At 37.7% G+C, this 27229-nt stretch overlaps 1 protein-coding gene across 16 annotated transcripts in view; it reads left to right on the forward strand.

Moving 5' to 3' along the window:
- PHLDB2 (pleckstrin homology like domain family B member 2) overlaps positions 1 to 27229 on the forward strand; it is a 210363-nt gene that overhangs the window by 129885 nt on the left and 53249 nt on the right. For all 16 annotated transcript variants that reach the window (XM_076001337.1, XM_076001341.1, XM_012787448.3 and 13 more), the window contains 2 exons: positions 699 to 2047; positions 22744 to 23127. In XM_076001337.1, the coding sequence (XP_075857452.1) occupies positions 699 to 2047; positions 22744 to 23127 (1733 nt within the window). The remainder of the gene's footprint in view (positions 1 to 698; positions 2048 to 22743; positions 23128 to 27229) is intronic.

The raw sequence follows: 27229 nt of genomic DNA on the forward strand, positions 1-27229 counted from the left end.
TGGGGGGGTACCAGGGAATTTTAAGGATACAACAGTTTCAGATTTTTAAATTCACCACCCTGATCATGTGGCAATAAATTGGGGAACATTTTTCCTTCTATTATTACCTGCCTCTTTCTGATGAGTACAGGAACCTTAAGTCTTCTTCTTGAGAAGATAACTCCCAGAGGCCTCATTTAAAGAACCAGCTTCCTACTGTCATGTTACTGATCAATGTCTAACATGAAATTTTTTTTCTTTGCCAAAATGTGAATTTTTTTCCTCAGGAGTTTATTTCTGAGCAGTTAATGATTCTAATAGAGGCAACTGAAGCAAGGTCCATTGCATTGTCCCTCTGGGCATTTGCTCAACACTCAGGAAGCAGGTGGTCCTCCAAAAAGTAGAATTTTAAAAGGAGATTGTCTTTTTTTCCAGCCTAATCTTGCATCTTCACTTGGTTAGAGATTTGTTTCCCTCAAATATCAATGTTGCCCTCTTGAATAATTTTTCTTTTGTACAGTAAACACCCCAGATCAGTGGCCTTTATTCTTCTTCAATTTGCAGTATGGTTTGAATAGGTTTATTAGTAAAAACAGAGTTTGTATTTGTTAGTTGCATTAGGTTAAATTGCAAGGTTATTTGTTCAGATGTAGGTCTGACAAGGGACTGTTCTTTTTAAATCTTTTTTAAGTAAAACTTTCTCTCTTATTCCTTTACAGATTCCAGCAAGATCATGGCAGAGCATAGCCACATCCAAAAACAGCTGGATTTACAAAATGGTAGCTTAGAGGAAGACTTTGTGGAGCATTCCCTTGAGAACAATTCCCAAAACATGATGGAGAGCATCAGCCCAAAGAAATACTCTTCCAGTCTGAGATTTAAAGCCAATGGAGACTATTCTGGCTCCTATTTAACCCTCTCACAGCCTGTGCCTGCTAAGAGAAGCCCTTCTCCTTTGGGAACCAGTGTCAGAAGTAGCCCCTCCTTGGTCAAAATCCAGGGAAGCAGGCAGTTCTCTTGTGATGGAACTGACAAAAATATTTCCATGAAACCTCCCACTGCTCTGCTCAACACTGCACCCTCCCTCAGTGGATATCCACCTGGGAGAGTGGACTTTGATCATTATACTGGCCGGGATGGTGATAGGGCCTTGAGGCTTTCAGAGAAGCCTCCCTATTCCAAATACAGCTCCAGGAATAAATCACATGACAATGTCTACTTTCTTGGAGGCCTGGAAGGTCGAAAGGCATCTGGCTCACTCCTGACCATGTGGAATGGAGGTTCTCTGAGTGATGCCGGCCCCTCTCCTGTCAGCAGATCTGGAGCAGCGAGCATGCCTTCAAGCCCAAAGCAAGCCAGGAAAATGAACATTCAAGACAACGTGACACTTCAACCCAAGTTAGCCAGACACAAGGAGCTAGCATCTGAAAACATCAGTTTAAGAACTAGGAAGTATTCGGGCAGCAGCCTGAGTCACATGGGAGCCTATAGCCGGTCGCTTCCCAGGTTGTACAAAGCCACAGAGAACCAGCTGACACTTCTCAGCTTGCCTCCAAGAAACTCTCTGGGCAATTCCAAAAGACCAAAACTTGGGGAAAAGGATCTACCTCATAGCATAATAGACAATGACAATTACCTTAATTTTTCTTCTTTAAGCTCAGGGGCTTTACCCTACAAAACCTCTGTGTCTGAAGGCAACCCTTATGTAAGTTCCACCCTCAGTGTCCCTGCCAGTCCTCGAGTGGCTCGGAAGATGCTTCTGGCCTCCACCTCCTCCTGTGCCTCTGACGACTTTGACAGGGCTCCCTACTCGGGGACGAGTCCGAGCAATTCATTTCTTCCCGGAGAGCCGGACAGAGTGTTTGTGGCCAGAAGGAACTTCTCTTGTGGTTCGGTGGAGTTTGATGATGCTGATTTGGACAGCCTCAGACAGGCCTCAGGAACGCCTCAGCCTGTCCTTCGGGAACGGAAAAGCAGCATTAGCTCCATTTCTGGACGTGACGACCTGATGGATTATCATCGGCGGCAGAGGGAGGAAAGACTCAGGGAGCAGGAGATGGAGCGATTGGTAATCTGCATCTGTTGACCTCACTGTTTCATTGGCCAGCATCTACAGGGCAGCCTTGGAGGCAGACTCCAGGGATATGTGGGGTGTAGAGTTTCCGTGTTCGCCAGCTGCTGCTGTTCCTTCCTAGACTCTCTCCTGCTCTTCTTCCTCTTCCCCGATTGCTACTATTAGGCACCTGTGGGTATTGTGAAAGTCTATAGGAGGTAGCTCTGCAGAGTTGTCACATTATAGATTCTTGAAAAACATCACAAAGGTAGTTGTGAGTTTTGCTGAATTTCTTACAGGTCTTACAAACTTTTCTTTTAAGATTGGGGAAATGTTGACTTGTATTATTTATTCATTAAATTTGCATCTGTGTGGTTATGATAGTCTGAGTCAGCAAAATCATGACTTGGTGGAAATTCGGTAGTGAATTTGTCTTTATAGCAAATTGTCTGGAAAGTGAAAGGGTTGTCTCAATGGCACTCAAACTTTTCTCCACACTTCACAAAATTGATTGAGTTGTCTTTCTCCATTTAAAATGAATTTATGCTTACTCACTCACTCCAGAGATCTTCCTTGAATGCATGCTCCTTTTTATTCTTCCAAGGATAGGCAACCAAACTCAAGAAATTTACCTCTTCTGGGTTTCATCTTTATCATTTGTTAATTACTGGTGAATTTCTCTTTCCTCCAGATTCTCCAAATCTTCTAAGGCTCCTGGCAATCTAGGAAGTGACCTTCTTTACTACCTGTAAGGTTGGGCTGGTGTAAGTCACAAACAGGCTCAACTTTTTGGGAAGGCTTTGTGGGTATTTTGCTCTAAATATGAAGTTATAACCCCTCATCCTTAATGGTGGGCTTATCATACCTGATGAAATGAGGCTTATTTTAAAATTTGACACTCTAGGGTTGGCCTTAGTTGCATAGTCTATTTGTCTGATTACATCCAGTAAAAGGGACAACATATTCTTAATTTTTAATTTTGTTAAACTTTTAGTCATAAAACAGCTTCTGAAGGGGATGATAGATTCTGATTTAGCTGGCCAGTACTGTCTCAGTCTTGTCCATGCAATGCCAGCTCAGAAGCCTCTATCCATAAGTCTGTTCTTTGAAATATCAGAAGTTAAGAGTACCTGGTAAAGTCCTATCCACGAGGCTCTGAAACTGTCTTTCTTTGTTAAAGGCATATAGTAGTCTGTAGGCAAACACAAGAGAAAGGTAGAGACCACTTGGTAAATGTAGGAGTAAGTGGCTATGGTAAACAATATCAGCTAGGAGAGTTAAAATTCTTTATTGGGGCATAAGAAGTTGGTCTTATTTAATCAATGTTTCCCCTGAGAGTAAGAACATAATTACAGAGAGTAAGAACATAATTACAGAGAGCAACGGGATTGAAATATTTGGGGCCTTTTTGTAAAGTGCACAACCTTTGAGCATTATTAGTATTAATATTTTACCTGTACAAAATTATCCTAGGGAAGGCTGAGCTTCTAATTTGATGTGACAGATTTTCTTACACGATTCTTGATAATGTTGGGCTACTTAAAACTAAAGGATATAACAAACAAATGTAATTATTTCTAGCATCTTTCTTTTTGTAAGGTTAAAGAACAAATCTTTGTAATTGCCCAGAGATCCTCTGGGAAAACCTAAAGATAGTTCAGGTATAAGGTATCTTGGAAAAAATGTTTCTTTCTGAATATAGGGTCTGTCTGATCTTGAGAAGGCAGAATCAAATATCAATCAGAGGAGACCAATTGAATAATATAGGCTTGTGGATACCTGAGAACAGTGAATGTTTGCACTTTGTCTAGTTAATAAAGTGATAATAAATTATTTTATGGTAAGCAGGAAACCTTAAATCATCCAGAAATGAGGAACTTTTTAATTTTACATATGCAAGGACATATCTTAAGTAGCACAAAGCACAAAAAGTTATTCTTGTGAGAATCTCTGTTCTCTGGGCAGATTACATAGAAGAATAACCTTTTGCTATGTTTTGTAAGCATAGGCTGATGTTTCCAAGATCGGTCTGTCATTTTAATAGAGATAACTACATTTTAGTTTTATATTAACAGGGTGCTTATCATACATTTTATTTTATTTTATTTTATTTTATTTGGAAATTGTGTTCAAATGGACGCATTACAGAACATAATTACTGTTGGTATAAAAAGGTTTGCCACAATTTTATTTTGGTGTAGGTGAGTACAAATTTGATAATTGTCTTAATATTATGGAAGTAATCTTAGCTTATATTTTCAGTAAATTAATAGAAGACATTTCAGAAGCTCAGATAAACTAGTCTCTTTATCATAAAACATCCAAATCTTTTTTTAAAAAATAAAATTTTGCTTATATTATACACTGATAAAACAAGAAAAAGACATATAGCTGTTTTTAAACCAAATTATCAAATCAGTCTGATTTGTGTAAGGATTCATTTTAATTGTGCAAACTTGTTTTCTAATGGGGAAAAAATGCTTCTGAGTCAACAATTTTGAGAAAGGTCTTTTTCTTAAAAGGACAGCACAATTAAAGTATTGAATTTCACCTTATTTTAGAATTTTGGGAATGTTAGATCTATTAAATACTTGTTAGTCTCTACAAACCAATCAGAATTGCAAAACTCCTCTATTTTAATTTATTATCCTGAGGAGGGAGGAAAATATTTCACCTATACACAATGATTTTTTTCTTGGGTACAGAGACAAACAAAGAGCTCATAGCCTAAGTCCTACAGCTTCAACTCCACAGCAAAAATAAATGCTGGAACACAAAATCTCACTCCTCCAGATCTCAAAAGACTGATTGCTTTTCCATTGGTCTCCAAAATATTTTCCTGAGCTGATTATATAAATAAAAAAGCACACAAACAAATTACAAACAGCAAAAACAACAAACAAATGCTCTGTCATCTCTCACCTGATCAAGGCTAGATTTCATTGCTACCTGACAGAGCACTAAGTGCTCAGACTGCAAAACCAGATTCAGTCCCCACTGTCATCAATGGGATAACTATCAGTTGTGTGCAGACCAAAACCCTGATCCAATTTGACCAGGGATCAAAAACAAAAATAAAAGCACAGAGTCAGTAAAACAAAAATTGTACATAATAGGTAATCAATGAAGGTAAAGTTCTACTGCCATTTGGGATTTACTCTAGGAGCTAAGAAAAGATGTGCCTAGGTTTGCAGCCCGTGAGCTATTCTTCATGGGCAGTGCAGTTTAATTGACTGTACAGGATGAGTCACTTGAACATTTCATTGGGACCTCCAAATTGTCAGAGCGTAATTTTCAAAAAGTAAACACAGCTCGTATAAATAATGAATAGAGGACAGAGATCTATTTAACTTATTAATGAGGAAACCAAATGGGGTAAATCTGGTTCACTAAGCAGCATAACTGTAGTATTTTTAGCTCTGCTGCGATAATATCGGTGTTCTAGCTGGATCTTTCTTTATTTGTTCAATCTTGATTTTAAAACTTAGGGTAATTTTATTGAGTATTAAAGATTGAACAATAATTATGAACCTCCAAGGACCTATGATGAGGTAAAACAATCCATTTTGAGTCTATATTAAATAGCCCCCAGCTGCTGTACTATTTGAGATGTTTATGTTTTTTTGTTTGTTTGTTTTTATTTCGGCATATTATGGAGGTACATATTTTAAGGTTTCAATAAATGCCTATTCTCCCCCTCCCCCCACAAGTCTGAGTCTCCAGCATGACCATCCCCCAGATGGTGCACATCTCACTCATTATGTATGTATATACCTGTCTCCCTCCCCCCTCCCACCTGCCCAATACCCTATTACTATAGTACCTATGTGTCCACTTAGGTGCTGCTCAGTTAATACCAATTTGCTGGTGAGTATATGTGGTGCTTGTTTTTCCATTCTTGGGAAACTTCACTTAGTAGTATGGGTTCCAGCTCTAACCAGGAAAATATAAGATGTGCTATATCACCGTTGTTTCTTAGAGCTGAATAGTACTCCATGGTATACATATACCACATTTTATTAATCCATTCTTGGATTGATGGGCACTTGGGCTGTTTCCACAGCCTTGCAATTATGAATTGTGCTGCTATAAACATTTGAGTGCAGGTGTCTTTTTTGTAGAGTGTCATTGGATCTTTTGGGTAGATGCCCAGCAATGGGATTGCTGGATCAAATGGTAGATTCACTTGTATCGCTTTAAGGTATCTCCATTATTGCTTTCCACAGAGGTTGGACTAGTTTGCAGTCGCACCAGCAGTGTAGGAGTGTTCCTCTCTCTCCGCATCCACACCAGCATTTATTGTTTGGAGACTTTTTGATTTTTTTTTCATAATTTTTTCGTTCTTCTTTCTTGCTCTTAGCTGCTTTTGTCGTTATGCCAATCTTTTCTTTCTTTTTTCTGATTTTAGAAACCGGATATCCAGCTTTGATTTAAAATGTTCTAAACTGAAAGTTACTAAATGCAAATGAGGTCTTGAGAGGGTCCTGTGCACATGAAATGTGTGCACTTCGGTTCTAGACCTTGTGACATCAGTTTGGGCTGGTGAGCAGTCATTTTAACTCCCTCATTCTGAGCTATGTCCCAAGTAGGGGACGTTAATGGATAAGGTATCTGTAGAGGACTGAGATGTTGATTATTTGACAAATTAGATGTTCTAGAAGCTAGAGATATCATTATAAAGTAGATAGGATATTCTTTTATTCACCCCATTTGATATTTGCATACCTCCAATAATCTAGAGGTAGTGATGGTCATCCAGGACCTCTTACCGGTCCAGGTTAATGAAAATCATTTTAAGAAGAAAAAGGGAAAATAAAAAACTTAAAGTAAATCCTTCTGCTGTTAAGAGTATTCATTTGGTTATGTTGCCAAAAGCATCTGTGTTCTATTGTGGAAAACCAGTGGATTCCCACAAATTGCACTGTAGCAATTCAGGAATTTTTTCTGGCTGATGATGGTCATCTGCAGTGCCTTGGTAAACAGCACTGTTGTCACTTAGAACTATGTAGGGCCACACTTGAGACTTATTTCTCAAACATGCAATGTGATGTCAGCTCCCATGAGGCACCATGAAGTAAGGTTTTCTGATTTTTTACCTACTCTACCAATATGCATTCCCTGAAGAGAAGATTGGCTTTCTTTCAAGGCACATTTTAATATTTCCATAGTAGTTATATGAATAGGTGAAATGTCTGGGTCAGCAATTCTCTAATGTTTGGAAGGTGTGTTCTTCTTATAGCTCCTATGCAAGCACTTTATACCTAAAGAATTGTAATTTGCGAGATGTTGGGACCATGCCTGTTCGCTCCCTGCTGTATATTCACCTCTTAGCCAGATGACTGGAGTATAGGAAGCACTGTATACATGTTTCTGAAAATAGTAATTGAAAGTTTTCAATACCCATTCATGACATTCATTATGGCTTTCCTTATTCTGTGGCTATAGGTTGCACCCTGGTTCCCATACGATCAATATGCATTTCCTTCCAGGTAACAGTGAATCTCTATACAAAATAATGGGAACATTTCAGCTTAAATGCATTCTTTTCACTTCCCAAAAAGGGGGAAACCCCCTTCCAACTTTCAATTAAAAATAAAAGGATAAAAATTAGTTAATTTTTTTTACTTTGAGAATTCTGTAGCATTCTTTCTAAGAATTGGTGCTCTCCCAGGTCATACAAAAACCAAGGCTACAGGTCCCAGAGTCTTACTTGTGTATAGTTGAGCAGATAGTAGATCTAATGTTTCTAGAATTAAGTAAAAGTATAATTGAGCATATTTATTTAAAGAGTTTTGGTATTTTAAAAAATAAATGTATATGTTCTCTAATTTCCCAAAGGTGGTCAAATGAAGATACTATTATAATGAACAGGGAGTAAACAGGTTGGTATTATTTAATTTTGTAATTAGAAAATATTGTTTAGGAACTCAATACTAATGAGCATTATCAGGTGAAAGTTATATAGATGTGTTTTGCTTCTCTATTTGCTTCTTGCTGTCCACTCTTCCTAGTGACTCTTGACCCTAAAAAACAACTTAAGCATTGAGACCTTTTTGGCTGTGCAGAGCTGTTTTGTAAGTTTGACAGGTTTTTGTTTGTTTGTTTGGGTAGAAGAATGGCCAATGTTAAAAGAATGCTTATTGTTGCTTAGTCATAGCATTAACCTTAAAAAAAAAAAAAAAAAAAAGAATGTCTTTGAAATATGAAGGTAAACTTAAGTATTGAAAACTATATTGTCCTCCAGTCTGACTTGAAAAAAATCTCCTTTCTGATGTGGCCCTTCCGCTTGCTACATCCTGGCTGCAGTTTTAATTTTTTAAAAAATGGTTGTACTGGTGGAAAGAAACCAGTTTAACTGCAGATGCAATGAGAGGTTTGTTTGCTAATCAAATAAACTTAGTGGCTCAGATTTTTTTAAAGGGGTATTTAGAACTGATGATTTTCTTCCTATATTTTGGGTTAGAATGGCCATTGTTACATTAATTTATTTAATCTTTAGATTCATTCTAAACTTTAGACTGAATTGTTTCTATGGAGCCTTTTCTTAAGTCTAATGGTTAAGAAACAACCAATTCTCTACCTTCTTTTACTTTCATGAATGGTTTATAGGATCTTGCTTGCTTGAATAGTTTATAAGATCTAGCTCAGAAACATAATGTGAGCTGCAGATGTGAGCCATGTATGTAATTTTAAGTTTTTTATGTTAAGAAAAGCTAAAAAAAAAAAAAAAAAAAAAAGCAAACCTGGTGCAATTAAGTATAATAACTGGACAGCACAGGATTAAATTGATGATGCTGCCTACTGCCTAAACAAGCTATCTATTCTCTAGGTAAATAGCATTTCTTTGTTTCTAAATAAAGTAAGAGTAAACCTATAACCTATGGGTAATATAAAGAAGAATATTATCTGTTATTAGATCACCTTGGGTCATTAGAAAATAAAGCAAGGACTTTCTCTCTGCAAATAGCTGACATCTTCATTAATGCTATTAATATTGAAGAAATTAATCATAAGCAAATTAGGACTGCCAATTGTCCTGTTAACTAAGAAAAAAAAAATTGTCACAGTGTTTTTTTCTTTTTTCCTTCTTAAATTGGAGAAATAGATGGGCAGAAAAGGAGTGGAAAGGGAAAAATTAGCATTTAGCAATAATCTAATAACTTCACATTGGGGAAACACAGAGCTAAAGTCTTAATGTAATTTAATATTGCAGTAGTCTATGGCAATTGCTATTAAAAGTAGGTTCCTCTGTACTTGAGAGCAAACCTTTGGTTCTTGTTAGAGTGGCAGTACAAGCGATTGCCTCTTGATGGTGCCACGCATTTAAAAATCCTTATCAGAGTTTGAGGGATGTGTGTTCTGAATCTTAGCATAGTTCAGCATTCTCAGGCTAATAGCTGAAATATAGAAGGCAACTTAGGCTAAAAAGAGGTCCTGCATGCCACTATATCAGTTATGGAAGAAGTCTCATTCTTTTTAAAAATAATAAATCAATATGCAAACACTCAGTTTTAAATAGGAAATAAAGCTCATAAATAAAATTTATAGAAAAAATGTGCAAACTAAATGAAAATTGAAGATATACCAATATCAATAAGTATATGGGAGGAGAGGTATATGAGGGAGGGCTGTGATTCTTTATAGTAAAAGAGGTCCTCATATTTGGTATCAGATTATTTGTATATCTAAATTAAAAGCTGACTATTGAGCTACCTTTCTTTAAAAATTTCTTATCACCTGATAACTTTAGTGATTGTGCTGGCTAATTCTTATAATGTGAATTTCTCTTCCCCCGTTTTAGAAAATATTATGAGAATATTTGCTGTACAGAATATTTTTAATGTTTAAGATTTTAAGAAAATACAAAACAAATATTACAATAGAAACACATTCATCACTTTCTCAATGGGAAAATTTTGTTTCAGCCACCTCAATGTGCAGGTGAAGACCCATTAAAAGGCACTTTAAAAAAAATTAAAAAATGGTTGTACTGGTGGAAAGAAGCCAGTTTAACTGCAGATGCAATGAGAGGTTTGTTTGCTAATCAAATAAACTTAGTGGCTCAGATTTTTTTTTAAAAAAATTAAACACTTGATTTTGAAACAATTGAAGATTCACATGCAGTTATAAGAAAAAATTCAGAGAGATCTTGTGTACCCTTTACCAAGTTTCCTCCAGTGGTGACACCTGGCAAAACCATAGCGCGTTATCTACAATCAGAATACAGAACAGTCTTGACTCCAAAGTTCCCTCAGGGTGGCTTTTTACAGCCACGCCCACTTCCCTCCTCCTTAACCTCTGATAACCCCTGATCTCTTTTCCATTTTTATAATTTTGCCATTTCAAGAAAGTTACACAAACATAACCATATACTATGTAACTTGTGGGTTTGATTTTTTTCATTCAGCACAGTTGTGTACAGATTGAGCCACGTTGTTGCACGTTGCTTCTTCTTCCTCAGGTCTAAGAATGGGCCATGAGGCAAATGAAATCCAGGGAACACACTTCTTTGTGTTTCCTTGAGTTTCTAGGTCCCTAGCTTGTCTGTCTTTTTTGCACCTTTTGGAATCTCCTTCCGCTTATCTTCTATATGATGTATGGGGTTCTTAGTTATATTTAATGGGAGGAATAGGGAAAAGTATACCTACTCCATCTTCCCAGAAGCCAAAGTCAGTGAGATTAATATTTTAAAGTTGAGAACAGTGACTGCAGGGAGGAATCTTTCTGTGGGGTATGTTCTGTTGGTTTGCATACATTTGACTTTTTTTTTTTTTTATTCAAAATCACCAAAACCAAGATTTCAGCTCTGGGATTGTAATTTGGATTTTAAGAAAAGACAGAATTTTAAGAAAATGCTGAGTAGAATGAAAAGGAATACATTTCTCATATATTTATTATTCTTTCATTCTGATTATATTATAGAATAACAGAGCTGGCACTTTGAAAGGTCATCTTTTACACTAGATCATGAACACTAAGGCCTAAATCATCTTAGGCAGAGATTACAATTTCACAAGTTGTCCTAGGAGAAAGGAAAATATACAGGCCTACCTTGGAAACATTGGTGGTTTATTTTTAGGCCACTGCAATTAAGTGAATATCCCAATAAAGCAAGTCACCCCGATATTTTGGTTTCCCAGTGCATATAAAAGTTATGCTTCCACTATAGTGTAGTCTATTAAGTGTATAATAGAATTATGTTTAGAAAAGGTACATACCTTAATTAAAAATGCTTTATTGGTAAAATAAAATGCTAACAGTCATCTGATCCTTCAGCAAGGCATAATCGTTTTGTTGGTGGAGGGTCTTGCCTCGATGTTAATGGCTGCTGACTGATCAGGGTAGTGGTTGCTGAAGGTTGGCAGTTTCTTAAAATAAAACAACAATGAAGTTTGCCATGTTGACTCTTCCTTGCATGAAAAATCTCTCTGTAGCATGTGATGCTGTTTGATAGCATGTTACCCAGAGTAGGACTTCTTTCAAAATGGGACTTCTTTCAAAAACCCTCTTGCTGCTTTATCAACTAGGTTTGTGTAATATTCTAAATCCTTTGTTATTATTTCAACAATGTTCTCAATGTTCACAGCAGGAATAGATTCTGCAACTCCTAATCATTAAAGTTTTATCATGAGATTGCAGCAGTTCACTTACATCTTCATACTTCACTTCTAATTCTAGTTCTTTTGCTATTTCCAGCACATCTGCAGTTACTTCCTCCATTGAAGTCTTGAGTCCCTCAAAGTCATCCATGAGGGTTGGAATCAACTTCTTCTAAACTCCTGTTAATGTTGATATTTTGATGTCTCATGACTTACACAAATGTCCTTAATGGCATTTCAAATGGTTCATACTTTCAGAAGGTTTTCAACTTATTTTTCTGAGATCCATCAAAAAAAGAAATTATCTATGGCAGCTGCAGCCTTAGAAAATGTACTTTTTAAATAATAAAATTTGAAAGCCAAAATTACTCCTTGATCCATGGGTTGCAGAATAGATACTGTTTTAGCAGGCATGGAGACAACATTAATCTTCTTGTACATCTCCATCAGAGCTCTTAGGTGACCAGATGCATTGTCAATGAGCAGTAATACTTCAAAAGCAATCTTTTTTCCTGAGTAGTAGGTCTCAATAATGGGCTTACAATATTCGGTAAACTGGCAGGGCATAGTGGCTCATGCCTGTAATCCTAGCACTCTGGGAGGCTGAGTCAGGAGGTAGCTTGAGCTCAGGAGTTTGAGACCAGCCTGAGCAAGAGCAAGACCCCATCTCTACATCTCTACTAAAAATAGAAAAAATTAGGCAGGTGTGGTTGTACATGCCTGTAGTCCCAGCTACTCAAGAGGAGGATGGCTTGAGCCCAGGAGTTGGAGGTTGCTGTGAGCTAGGCTGACACCACGGCATTCCCCTGGGCAACGGAGTGAGACTCTATCTCATACACACACAAAACAAAATTCAGTAAACCATGCTGTAAGCAGTTGTGCTGTCATCCAGGCTTTGTTGTTCTACTTACAGAGCACAGGTATCTTTAGCATAATTCTTAAGGGCCCTAGGATTTTTGAATGGGAAATGAGCATTGGCTTCAATTTAAAATTATCAGCTACATTAGCCTCTTGTGTCCTTGAAGCATTGAAACCATGTACTGACTTCTCCTTACTAGCTATGAAGGTCCTAGATGGCATCTTCTGCCAATCAAAGACTTTTCTACATTGCTAATCTGTTGTTTAGTATACCCACCTTCATCAATTATCCAGAAGCTAGATCTTCTGGATAACCTGCTGCAGCTTCTTCATCAGACCTTGCTGCTTCACCTTTATGTTATGAAGATGGCTTCTTTCATTAAACCTCATGAACCAACCTCTGCTAGCTTCAGACTTTTCTTCTGCAGCTTACTCACCTCATTCAGCCTTCATAGAATTGAAGAGAGTTTGCCCTGGATTAGGGCCTTACTCTGGATTAGGCTTTGGTTTAAAGGAATGTTGTAGTTGATTTGATCTTCTATCAGGACCACTAAAACTTTCTTCGTATCTGCAGTAGAGTTGTTTTACTTTCTTCTCATTCGTGTGTTCACTGGAGTAGCATTTTTAATTTCCTTCGAGAACTTTTTCTTTCTTTCTTTTTCTTTTCTTTTTTTTGTGGAGACAATATCTTGCTCTGTTGCCATGGCTAAAGTGCAGTGGCATCATCTTAGCTCACTGCAGCCTCAAACTCCTGGGCTCAAGTGATTCTCCTGCCTCAGCCTCCTGAGTAGGTGGGACTACAGGCACATACCATCATGCCAGGGTTATTTTTCTAGTAGAGACAGGGTCTTGCTCTATTGCTCAAGCTGGTCTCAAACTCCTGTTCTCAAGCAATCCCTCTCCTTGGTCTCCCAAATTGTTAGGGTTACAAGTATGAGCCACCGCACCCAGACAAGAACTTTGTCTTTACATTTACAGCTTGGCTGCTTGGCGCAAAAGGCCTAGCTTTTGGCCTATCTCAGCTTTCAACTGAGCTTTCAATGCCTTCTTCACTAAGCTTAATCATTTCTAGCTTTTAATTTAAAGTGTGAGATGTGCAACTCTTCTTTTCACTTAAACACTTAGAGGCCATTGCAGTGTTATTAACTGGCCAAATCGCAATATTGTTGTGGGAATAGGGAGATTTCAAGAGAGGGAGAGAGACAGGAGTGGTGTCAGCAGAGCAATCAGAACACACACACCCTTTATTGAGTAAGCTTGCTGTCTTATATGAGCATAATTTGTGGTGCCCAAAACAATTAGAGTAGTAACAGGAAAAATCATTGATCACAGATCACCATAACAGATATAATAATAATGAAAAAGTTTGAAATATTGCAGGAATTACCAAAATGTGACAGAACGACGTGAGGTGAGCACATGCTGTTGGAAAAATGGTGCTGATAGACTTGCTCATTACAGGGTTGTCTTGAACCCTCAATTTATAAAATATAATTATCTAAGAAGCAGATTAAAGCAAGTGCAATGAAATGAGGTATGTCTATAGTTACATTCCTAACATTATTCTCAAGTTTAAAAAGAATACATGCCATTGTTTATGTTACATTTCTATACATAAAATTTTATAACATGCTTTTTAAATTTTAGCACATAGTAATTTCCATGTGATAGGTCTCATAGACACATTACGGTACTTTCAGCTGATATGTAATAGTTCACCCTTCTTTTTTTGCATGTAGACTTTCCAACTTTTCTTACCTTAGTAACTTCTTTATACATTAATAAATCCTTATTTTTTAAAAGATAGTGTATATTTTCAAATGTGAGTATTTACTTAAAGGTCTTCATATTTCTTATGCACTTACTTTTATTGAACACAATAAAATACTACATAAAATGTCAAAAACTATTTTAATCGGTTGTATTTTACAGCCTCTGGTCTTTCAGAAGAAACAAGCAAAAAGATCCTCTGGAACTTGGTTAAGCTAAAGTGAAAATATAAACAGATGACAATACCATTAGATTTTGCTGTGTTTTCTTTAATGGTACAGAGCAATAGCATAATTTGTTTAACAGAGGGGGCTCAGGCACCTTGTGGTCTTTCCTCTGGAACACTGTCCCTGTAAGAGTAAAAACATCTGGCATGTCTTTACATGCTATGTGGAAATTATAATTATATTGATCACATGAATTTCTTTTCTTTATAGCCAGTGCTTTTCAGTCTATAGGGAGAAATGACTTATTCCCCTCAAAATGATATGGAGTCATCCATAAGGGACCTTTTCCTTCAAATGGTATCTTTTAGTATTTCAAGAATAGTTCACCTTCAACCTTAATATTTTTTTTAACACTAGAACATTTTATATACCACGTCTGCTGGTTAATTTGAAATGGCAAAATGATTAAAAAAAAAAAAGCATCAGGCAAAGGACTAAAATATAGTTAGATGGTATAATAATTGTGGTCAGAGATTAACTTGATTCTTCCCAACAAAATGCAGAGGTGGAAAAAGTAAGTCAGAAAATATTCTTGGGTAAAAAGTTAACAGGATTAATTAAATCAAGTTATATTACTTTAGAACATGTTTGATGTAAATAAAAACAAATAAACATTATTTCATCATATATAGGTAGTGATCTATAGAGATATTATATTATCGAATATATTAATTAAATACATTTATTAAATGTATTAATAATGAAATATATTTTATATTTATTTTTGAAGTACAAGCTCCTTCTAAGGTAAGGACATAGCCAGAAATAGTAGTAGAGGCAAGTGGGTTTGAGAGAGTTGATGACACACAAGTGAGTAATAGTCATTTTTAAAAACAATCATTTGTGTAAGGAATTGATTTATGAGATGAGAGTAAAATAACTGAATTTCTTTGTCTGAGTATGAGTAAAGGCAGGATATGACAAGCCTCTCAGGTATTTGAAGGATGCATGTGCTCGATAGGATGGGGACGTTCATGACCTCTGAAGTTGAAGGGAGAGCCGGGGCAATGTGAACAGAAGCCTGGATTTTCTGTACACAAATGTTTATAGAAGTTTTATTCATAATTGCCCAAAAAATGGCAACAATCCAAATGTCCTTCAATGGATGAACAGATAACAAGCTATGGTACATCCATAAAATGGGACACTCTTTAGCAACAAAATTAAATCTGCTACTAATACATGTAACCTCCGTGGGTGAATTTTGTATGCATTAATCTGAGTGCAAGAAACCAGACTCAAGGAGCTACATCCTGTTTGATGCCATTCATATTACTTTCTGGAAAAGGCAAAACTGTAAGAAAAAAAAAAAACCAGATCAGTAGCTACGGAGGTGCTAGGGATAAGGAGGGAGAGTGGATGATTACAAAGGGACTCAAGGGATTGCAAGGGATGCTGGAAATGTTCTGTATCTTGACTGCAGTGGCGGCTATACACCTGTATGGGACAGTCGCAATTCATCCAACTGTATCCTTGGGTGAACTAAGTCAATAAACATCACTTTTAAAAAAATGAAAGGAAAAAAAAAAGCCTGGATTTTATGTCAAGGGTGAAGTGTGTGCACTGAATAGAACGGATTTTTTTTTTTTTTTTTTTTTTGAGAGTAGTTCTTTTTAGAAGCTGCTCTACTGGACATAATGTGCTGGAGGGAATATATGTTGCCCCATATTGGGAGAGAGGGGCCAAATGACAAGATGCCTTACTCCCCACCCTACTGTGGCAACTGGGCAGAGCTCTATTGCCAGGGGCAGAGGTACATGGACCACTGGGTAGGGAATCTGGGGCCTTGGGGGAATTCTCTCTCTCTCCAGATTGCCAAAAGAACCCTGTAGTGGTGTGGGTGTAGAGGTGTAGGGTTATTTTAGGGAGACATTTGGCTATATAACATATTTTTTCTTGTATTTCCTTTCCCTGAAGACAATTGAGTTTGGTTTTAGTTTTTCTTGTTAACCAATATTAGAGATGGTTCCCCAGGGCCCACAAGACAATCTCTATTTCACTTTGAACTTTTGGTGGAAACCATCTTAATCATGATTGACAAACGCTGAGCACTTAGTACAGGACAGGCACCAACTTTAGACTTTATAGCATGTAGTATATAAAACGTTCTCCATTCTTGACCTAGACATTGTTTTGTGGCACAAATGCATATACAACAGTGGTCCTATATAATATAATCTATATTATTAGATTATAATATCATTTTTTACTGTACCTTTTCAATATTTAGATATACATATACTTACCCTTGTGTTACAATGGCCTACAGTGCAGTAACGTTCTGTACAGGTTTGTAGCCTAGGGGCCATAGGCTATGCCATACTGCCTAGGTGTGTAGTAGGCTGTACCACCTAGCTTTATGTAAGTACATGCTATCATGAAAAAATCACGTAATGATGCATTTCTCAGACGTTATCCCTGTCGTTAAGCAACACATGACTGTATATGTACATATACATAAATATTCATGATAACACAATAAGGTAGACACTCTAGTAATCCCCTGTTTTATACATGAGAAAACTGGTACAAAAAGAAACTAACTAAATTGCCCACAGTCACACAGGTAGCTACAGAACCAGTATTCAAACCCAAGCAGTCAGGCTCCAGAGTTCATGCTCTTAGCCACCTGGTACACTGGAGAGAGGAGGACTAGACAGATAAAGATAGAGGAGGGAATTCAGAGATTTAAGGAGACATAGATCTATTTCTCCCTTACACTCCATGGATTAAAAGAGGCCTCTGCTCCACTTTTCCTCACTCACAGCCCAGGCTGATGGGGCCAGCACCACTTGGAGCGTCACTCTGTCATGGCAAAGCAAGCATGTGATGAATCATGCACTGGCTGTTCATGCAAAGGTGACACACATTGCTTCTCAGAAATCTGAGATCATATCTATTAGAGTCTCCAGGTGGGGAAGAGAGGAGCCATCTTACCCTGTGCCCATAAAGATGCTAACTGATCACAATAGCCCCTGTTACTACCCCTAAAAGATTCATCTCTAAAACAAATAGACTTTGAGCCATTGTTTCTGTCTTCCCCCCAGATTGTCCTATTTAACTGAGACATCAGGGTTTGTATGTGGAATCCTGGAAATTCTGCACACTTGCTGTCAGTCCCACCTTTTCTCATTCTGCCGCTCACTTTTTAGACCAGGATTCCTGACTTTCACTGGTGCACCCTATGGATTTATTCAAAAGTTTATTTGGAGCTCTTGGGATCCCTGAGTCCTGATATAAAGAGAAAGTTGGCCTCTTTCTTTCTTTCTTTCTTTCTTTCTTTCTTTCTTTCTTTCTTTCTTTCTTTCTTTCTTTCTTTCTTTCTTTCTTTTTCTTTCTTGTCTTTTTCAGAGTCTCGCTTTGTTGTCCAGGCTACAGTGAGTGCCATGGCGTCAGCCTAGCTCACAGCAACCTCAAACTCCTGGGCTCAAGCAATCCTCCTCCTCAGCCTCCCAAGTAGCTGGGACTACAGGCATGCACCACCATGCCTGGCTGATTTTTTCTATATGTATTAGTTGGCCAATTAATTTCTTTCTATTTATAGTAGAGACAGGGTCTCGCTCTTGCTCAGGCTGGTTTCGAACTCCTGACCTCGGGCAATCCGCCCGCCTCGGCCTTCCAGAGTGCTAGGATTACAGGCGTGAGCCACCTCGCCCGGCCAAATTGGCCCATTTCTATGCAGCTACCTCATCCTTCTTCTCCTAAAGTGACCCCATCTCTCTAGCCAGATGCTAGTTGCTGATCTCTGAGCATACCATGGCATTCCATGGCTCTATGCCTTTGCTTCCGTGGTGCCTTTCCAGAAATGCCCTGCCCACCCCACTGTCCCAACAGGCCAGACAGACTTTTATTTATCCCTGAGGATTCAAGTCAAATTTGCTTTTCTGTAATTTTTATGTATTGCTTCTTCATATGTAAATCCATAAGTTTTCTATAAATCTTTGCTATCACTGTTTTTGTGACTAATCACCTATTTGTAGCTCCTTTTAAAGATTTGAGCACAGAAGTGCTGTTTTGTGTTCATCTGTGTATCTGTAGCACATTACTGGACAGGGAATAACTTAATAGATCTTTTTTTTTTTTTTTTTTTTTGAGACAGAGTCTCACTTTCTTGCCTAGGCTAGAGTGAGTGCCGTGGCGTCAGCCTAGCTCACAGCAACCTCAAACTCCTGGGCTCAAGCGATCCTCCTGCCTCAGCCTCCCGAGTAGCTGGGACTACAGGCACGCGCCACCATGCCCGGCTGATTTTTATATTATATATATTAGTTGGCCAATTAATTTCTTTCTATTTTTATGGTAGAGACGGGGCCTCGCTCAGGCTGGTTTTGAACTCCTGACCTTGAGCAATCCGCCCGCCTCGGCCTCCCAGAGTGCTAGGATTACAGGCGTGAGCCACCACGCCCGGCTATAGATCTTTGTTGAACTGAAGATTATGGAGGTTATGGAGACATTGAAGCCCTACAATTACCAGAAGAGACAAGTAAAGTCATATTTGTCAGTTACAATAGGTCCTCCTAAAAAAAATACATCTCCTTTCAACAAAATCATATTTAGCCATTAAAGATTGACCCTTTTGTTTTATGTAATAAATGGCCCAACATACTTAATTTAACAAAAGAATTTTAACAATGATTTCACCTGTGCTTAAGTGTCAGCAGTTGGTTTTCTGCAGAATTTGTGTATTTATGCAGCATATAGACAGCATACAGACAGTCCTATAGCCTAGACTGGCTGGTGTTGGATACAGGGGATTGGATGGGTTTAGGAGCTGGATGATATCCTCCTCCTGAGGGCTGTGGAGCTGCAGTGGGGCAATGCTAGACACTTTCTCTGAAGATGGAGAAAAGCTCTGAGATAAAAAAAAAACCCCTTCCCAGCCGGGCGCGGTGGCTCACGCCTGTAATCCTAGCTCTTGGGAGGCCGAGGCGGGCGGATTGCTCGAGGTCAGGAGTTCAAAACCAGCCTGAGCAAGAGCGAGACCCCGTCTCTACTATAAATAGAAAAAAATTAATTGGCCAACTGATATATATATATAAAAAATTAGCCTGGCATGGTGGCACATGCCTGTAGTCCCAGCTACTCGGGAGGCTGAGACAGAAGGATCGCTCGAGCCCAGGAGTTTGAGGTTGCTGTGAGCTAGGCTGACGCCACGGCACTCACCCTAGCCTGGGCAACAAAGCGAGACTCTGGCTCAAAAAAAAAAAACCCTTCCCCAGCCCACGACTCTTTTGTTTTTTCCTTTAACCTCTAAGGGAAAAAAATTGCACAACATTTTCTTCAGGTACATTTTCTAAGATGTCATGTCCCATTCAAAGCTTCCTTTGATATATGTGGGATGTGGAATGAAAGAAAGGAATAATGGAAAGGGAGAAAAAGTAAAAAATATATTTTGAATAAACCTATTCCAAGTTACCCACTTTCTAAATTCTTAGCACCAGTGTCTTGGTGTGTTTAGGTACTGAGGCTCTGTACTGGTGGCTTTCCAAGAGAATCAACAGTAGATTGCTGGTTTGGAAAGCGGGGTAGGATTTAGAGATCTCCAAGAGGGCTGCTTCCTGACTTAGCAGATTGCTAAATGAAGCTTCAAAAAAAATTATTAAGTTTTAGACAGGGGGCCAGACATCTCAGTTTGCCAGGACCAATCCCAGTTTGCACTTGGTGTTCCAGCATAATTAATAACAGTGCTCTCTTTGACTTTCAGAGCCATAGTCTGGAATGATGGTCCTTGTTTTGGGGTCATGCAGAGTGAAGGATATTGGTGTGATGAATGGGAAGGAAAATGACTCCAGAATGAAGATGGCTGAAGGGAGAATTATCTTATGAGAGTACTTTCTGTTCAGAGTTTTCCTTAAAAGGTTTCTTGTAGTTCTTTGTGAAATGCCTTGCAGACTTTCGTCTGACGCACTTCTTGACATCAGTTTATTTTTCTTTGGTGCAGCTTTTATGGGGCCAGTGTGTCTTGATGTAGCCTGAATTTCTCTAAAATTTGTGGGCAGCCATGCTGCATGTGCGTGTGATTCAAGCTTGGACAGATTGGCTGTGAATGGGGTGATAAGAATAGAGAGAAACACATACCAGTAGACCAAACTTCCTGTGTACAAGCCTTTGAATACTGTGTTTCACTCTCTGAAATAGCATTCATCTTAAGGATGGGATCATTTATTCCCTCTGGAATTAAGCAATACCATTGGCAGCAAAAGAAACTATTTTAAGAAGGAGATGTGGGAGGAATTTTGCTATGTATTCCAGGCTAGGCAGAAGTACCTTTTATGCTTTTGAAGACTGCACTTTTCATTAGAGCCCTGGTATTTGGAAGCTGACAACTTTTAGATATTCTCAAATATAATTACTGCCAAAGCTAATGTATACAGAGTATAATCTACAAATATTAGTAAAGACTGGGTTCAGATACTTCAATTTAACTAGATGGCAGACAAGGAAGTTTTCTTTGATGATTAGCCTCTGATATAGATGCTGTTGAGAAGAAGTAAATTTGCCATCTTGACCCTGGCCCTCTTTTCACATATGCTTTTTCACATATGTTTTTGCAGAGTCCCATGTAGACTTTTCCAAATTGTTAGAGAAGTCTAAAATAATGCAAGGAAGGCTGTGTCCCCCATTCCCTCCCCATAAAGCTGAGGTGGGTAGGGCTTGGCAGTTGGTGGCAGCTGCAGAGATAAATAAGCAGCAGGGCTCCTGGATGGACAGGGTGCAGAAGAGTCTGGGGATGAGGGTGTGTAGTCAGGAGTGCCTGCCCTGGGGAGAGGCCATGAGGACGGAGCTGCAGCTGGAGTCCAGAAGTTCAGGAAGTGAAAGGGAGGTGCGTGCGAGCTTATAGCAACTAGTTTAAAAGTCCTTTTGATCAAGCTATTGCTCTTTTATTTTGGGGGAGTGGGGATGCCTACTTTAGAGGGCAGATATAAGTCATATACACCTTAAATGACTCCTATTTTGTCATTTAAATAATGTATTTAATGGAACCCAAGGAGTTAGGTCAGTCTGTTCCTACTTGACTTTTCTACTTGTTACAACTTCAACTAATAAACAACTAATTGTCTTCTGAATTTTGTCTTTACAGATTAACTCCAATTGCAATGAAAACAGCAGCCTGGTGCTGCTTAATATTTTCCTATTTTGTTACTGATAAGCAGTGTGGAAAGTCTTTTTCTATGGAGGGCTTCTGATGTCTCCTCTCAATATGCTAAATGTAATCACAGCAGATGGTTTTTGTTCCTAATTCTTTTTCACTTTGGCATTGGAATTAATGTGCAGGGTAAAGATGTTGAGGTTCCCTACCTCAAACAATGCTGTCTAGGCTTATGAGAAGCATTTTGTAAATTATATAACATTGCTCAAAAATATGTAATTAATTTACTTAAAGTTAAAAATCATGAATGTCTACCTGTTCTGCATGGGGAGTCAGGTGCGATGTCAGTTAGTGGCACTGTTATAAACATCAATGGCCTATATATTGATTTTAAAAAAATGAACTATTATTTTATTTCCTAGCTAAATGAATCAGAGGTTTAATGATCTCAGAATTTGAGCTACATTGATGTCAATCTGGACTTGATACAAAATGTTCTTCATTGGAGTACAACATTCCTACATTTTTATGATCTTAATTATTGATGGAAGAAATTAGTGAAATAGACCCTCCATGATGAACAGGCATAAAAGCGCTTTGAAAATTTTGAAACATGTCAAGAAAAAATAGTTGAAGACATAGATAGGCCTTTTAAATGAAAAGATTCTTTCAGTAGCTTTTTTCTCTTTGTGTGTCTAACAGTAGAATAATGTTTCATAGGAGATTAGAGAATTAATTTTAAGCATAAGTGTTAAGTCTATAATGATGAAAGAGCAAGATATTGTTGAAGATAGATAAGTAGAGGATGGGAAGGAGGATAGATAGGAAATGGAGGTTAAAAAAAATACTTTAAGTGTCTGGAGAATTGATGAATCAAGAAAAAGCTTACTGAGTGCTGACATGTGCTAGGGCCAGCCCTGGGATGTACAGATAAAAGGGACAGAAGAAGCCAGAATTGAGTTTGGGAGGAAAATCGGGCATTGTTAACCCCTGTTTCATCTGTATTCTTAAATGCATCCGTAAAAGATGATGGAAAACTATCCGCAGCCAAGTGTCTGTGGGTTTATGCATGGAATGAAATTGCCAGTGGTCCCAGCCTTCTTGGGCTTTTCGTTTGGAGTTGTGCATTTTCCTAAACTCACTGGCTTTCCCCTCCTCTCTGTGTTCTAGGAGAGACAGCGTCTGGAGACCATCCTCAGTCTCTGTGCCGAATACACAAAGCCTGACAGCCGCTTGTCCACTGGCACCACTGTGGCAGACGTGCAGAAAATCAACAAGGAGCTTGAGAAGCTGCAGCTCTCTGACGAGGAGTCTGTGTTTGAAGAAGCCCTGGTGAACCTCGATACAAGATACAGATGCCACCAAAAGGGCTCCCTCCACGATGCAGACGCTGCAGGCTTCGGGAGTCTCAGTCAAAGCAGTGCCAGCTTACTTGCCCCCAGGAGCATCAGGAATGAAGAACTGCTCAGTGAGCTCATCAGGACTCCCCCCCAGTCATCCTCTGCCTTTCTGAAAGCTTCCAGCGAGTCCTCTTATCTAAGCATCCTACCAAAGGTAATGCTGACTCAAAGACACCAGGATTTAGGGCCTAGGGCTATGCATATACTTTGACCCAGAAACTAAAGATTTTATCATGCTAATTTTCCAGAATGTTTTCAGTCAAGCTTCAATTTAAAGGCCATTAACTGAACAAGGTGCAGCAAATTAGGGTGTCTACTGTAAAGTAACAAATTTGCACAATGGAAAATGTAGCACCACAGAAGAGTAGAAAAGAAAGAAAGAAAACTTTCTCTTCTCCTTTCCCTCTTCCAGTTGTGTACCTGAGAGATGAACAGGTGTGAAACAGGTGTTAAAATTGCCTTACCGGCCTTCTTAGTATTTTCTGTGCATATGTGGCCATTTATTGTAGACATAGGTACACTTATACACCCATATTGTGTTCTGCACTTGTTTTTTCCTCACTCGATGTCTTGTGTATCTTTGCATATTAGTACACTAACTCTATCTCAGTCTTTTTAATGGCTAAGTGGTATTCTTTTGTTTGACAGCACCATTTAAATTGTTTCCCATTTTTTGCTAATAAACTCCATATGCAGCAAATGGAGCAAATATCTAGGATATTTATATTTGCACAATTCTACACTTGGATCTGTGGGATCACTTACTAAAAGTGGAATTGCTCAGTCAAAGGGTTTGTATTTATTTTAATCAATATTTCCACATTACACTCCTAAAGGACCATATTTTCAGGCAACAGTTTCAGTAACAGTTTATGCACATACCTTGTTTTCCATGCCCTTGCCAAAGTTTTGTATTATTGGAATTTTTCATTTGGCTAAATTGATGGGTCTTTTATTTGCTTTCCTTTAATTATGCAAGAAGTTGGGCACTTTTTCATATTTTTAATTATTATTTGTATTTTTGACCCACTTATTAATGTTCTTCATTTTTTTTATTGTTTTATTTGTCTTGTTTTTTACTGAGTAGTACAAGCTGTCTGTGGTAAGCAAATTAGCCAATTAGCTTTTTATCATGAGTGGTCTTCCCTTTGACTTTATTTATGATATTTTTTGAATATATGGGAATTTAAGATTTATTTATAGTCATAATTATTAGTCTTCAGGTTGTACATTGGTTTAAAAATATCTTTTGAATGTGAAGATTTCTTAAATGGAGTCCAAGCTCTTAGTATTATTTTTTTCACTCATGTTAAGAATTTTTTCTACAAAAATGAAAAGAAAAACTCCCACCTCTTTTCTAAAAAGGATTTAAGGGAGCTTATAATAAAAGATATAAATTTTATTGGACCAGAATTAGAACACCAAAAATAGTAAATAGGAGGAAAAATCAGATTCCATAATCACAAGGTAGCTTTATTTATTTAGAAATAAGTAGGATTAATTTATTATTTCATTTAATTAACTCTTACCGTTATGTTCATCTGTGAGATTTTTTAGTTAATCTTTGGTTATAAGAAAAGGACACGTATTGATGCTTTAAGAGAGAGACATTATTATGGTGTTAAATTCTGGCAGAAATTTTTCATATGGAGCATTTTTCAGGGGAGTTTGTGTATTTTTTTATTTTTGCTTATTTGGCTTCAACAAGACTTTTACACTGAATGTTTCTGGTCAGAAGTCCTTACATACCTGTTGAATTCTTCCATCATACATTAGGACTCTAAACTATTAAACACATGTTAGGCATCAATCCTTTCTTTTTCCTAATGACCATGCTTACCTGACTAATTCTCAATGGGGAATAATTCTGTATAGGACATCTGTCTCTGTGGCCAGAGAGTTCCACTTATTAGAAACCAGGATGGGGAGGAGGATGAAGGCCAGGAGGAATCAAACATTGTAGTTTAGGCAAAGCAAAGGGCCCATCATATTAAAATTTTACCTGTTGTCATCAGCCATTGGGCTTCCTTAGAAGTCCTTGGCTTCCTTTTGCTCTTAAACCTTTTCACATTTCGTCCTTTATGAAATCTGCCAATTTTTTGTTAAAAACTTTGAGCCATGTACTCTCTCTAAAGACTGTCTTTTGCGAGGCAGGCTTTCTCCTGGAAAGGGCTGTCATAAGAAAGCTGTTGGTGTGTAAATAAGCAGATTGTGGCAGACCATGTTTTTAATTGCTCAGATATGTTCTTAGGGGATAGGAGGACTCTGAAGCTTAGAGCAGCACCCATTGTTGCAAGAGATATGACTGCGCACCCTTTAGAGGCAGGAAACATCAGGACATGTGGTAACATCAAACACCTGGGCACACAGCAGCTTAGACACAGCACAGGTGAGAGGATGATGGGTTCCAAGGAACGAGTTTTTCATTTATTACTTTTGGAAGATAGACATATATTACCATCTCTCCCCTCTGTGTGTATCAAAGATAATATATGTACCTCAAAGATGACATATTAGAGGATGCACACATGTGTGTGTTTATTAAAACATGTCACTATGTAAATGGATTCCTATGCATTACTATTAAAAAAGTCCCAGAGAAATTAAAATGAAAAAGGGCATATGTTTCAAATTTCACCTTTCTCTGTCACTGTAAAACTGAAGCTATTTAGTGGTCACCACATTGTGGCTATCTATTGGTTTTCTTTATTTGGTTAATAAATGAGATTATGATATCCTCACTCCATTCTGTCAAAAAGCATTCAGTTTTAGAATGCCTCTTGAAGATTTTGCTTCTTATAGATAACTTTAAAAAAGAAACCACAAACATTTCCTAGATGGCATTTATTGCTATAAATAGCCCCTTAAGGTGTCTATTATTAAATATGCCTATCATGATAAACTTTCTAAAAACTTGAATAATGCAAATATTTATAATTCCCACTATTAATTATCTTCACTCCCTACTTGCTTATAGTTTTGCAGATTATTCAGATATTTTGTTTTTTCTTAATGCTTTGCTTCCACCTGTGAGAGAGATATTTTTAAATCATGTAGAAACCTAATATGTAATCTTGACCCAACAGGATACTGGCTTTCGTGAGTCTTTCCTGCTAGGATTACTCCTGAGTGATTTTGGAATGCCATTCACCGTTACAGGCATTCCTCACAGCCTAAAACAGGCACCTAAGTATTAAGACAATGAGCTTTATTGTCTGTGATAGAAAGGTCAGCAGTTGTTTTATTAGTTGATAAAATATTGGATTTAAGATGACAATTTAAAAGCTAAATGTCAGAGCTTGGAAGACCTGTATACCTTTCTTCTCACCAACCTGAGATACTAAATTCTCAATTGTTTAATCTCCTTAAGCAGCTGCAAAGTAGGGTAAAGAATAAAGAATATGTTATATGTCATGAGTTGTTCTAAAAAATAAAGAATATGAATATGAATAAAGAATACAGAATATGACATAACAGATATCTTCTTAAAGTTATTATCAGGATTGTTAAATAATTAAATGAACCTAATGAGGTATACTAAATTTTAAATTTTGGAGGGATTAGTTTGAATATTCTTTTCAACAATAAATGAGTAATCTTCAATAATTTACTCAACTAGTCTGCTGTTTTTAATTTCAATTGTGAAATTGTATAATTATTGACTTACTGGTCCAAATAATTACTACTTTTTCAAAGAGAGATAAAAATTAAATAAATAATATATCCATACTGGCTTCCCTTACCTTAAAGAAAGATTGGGTTTCTACCAGGTGATATCCAAGATAACTAACCTGAAATTCTAGAAAGAAGAGACTATTTTCAAGTTATTATATTCTCTTCTTAAACAATAGACAGTCACATTTTGACTGTGTGTATATGAGCCACAATATTCCTTTCTTCCCTGGACATGTGTCATTAACTCTGTTCAGGAGTGTAAGTACACCCTCTCTGACTTAATTTGTTTCTTGACTTTCTCAATCCTTGCCAAGGAATTCAGTTTTTCCATGAAATAATTTTACGGATGGTGGCCAGTGTCCTATTTTACATACTGTCTTAAACATTATATCGGAAGAAAGTCCATAGAACAGAGACAGTAAATAGTGCACCAGCACAAAAAGTGAAATACACAATTAACTTAATATTGAGTGTGTAGTTTTAAGTCATTTTGTGAGTCCCCAAAGTGATGTACCCTTGCTTTTCCACCTTGTGTTGGGAAGGAAACAAATAAGCATGAATTCTTACTTGCAGGTGGTCCT

Source organism: Microcebus murinus, chromosome 1, assembly GCF_040939455.1.
Source record: "Microcebus murinus isolate Inina chromosome 1, M.murinus_Inina_mat1.0, whole genome shotgun sequence".
NCBI lineage: Eukaryota > Metazoa > Chordata > Mammalia > Primates > Cheirogaleidae > Microcebus > Microcebus murinus.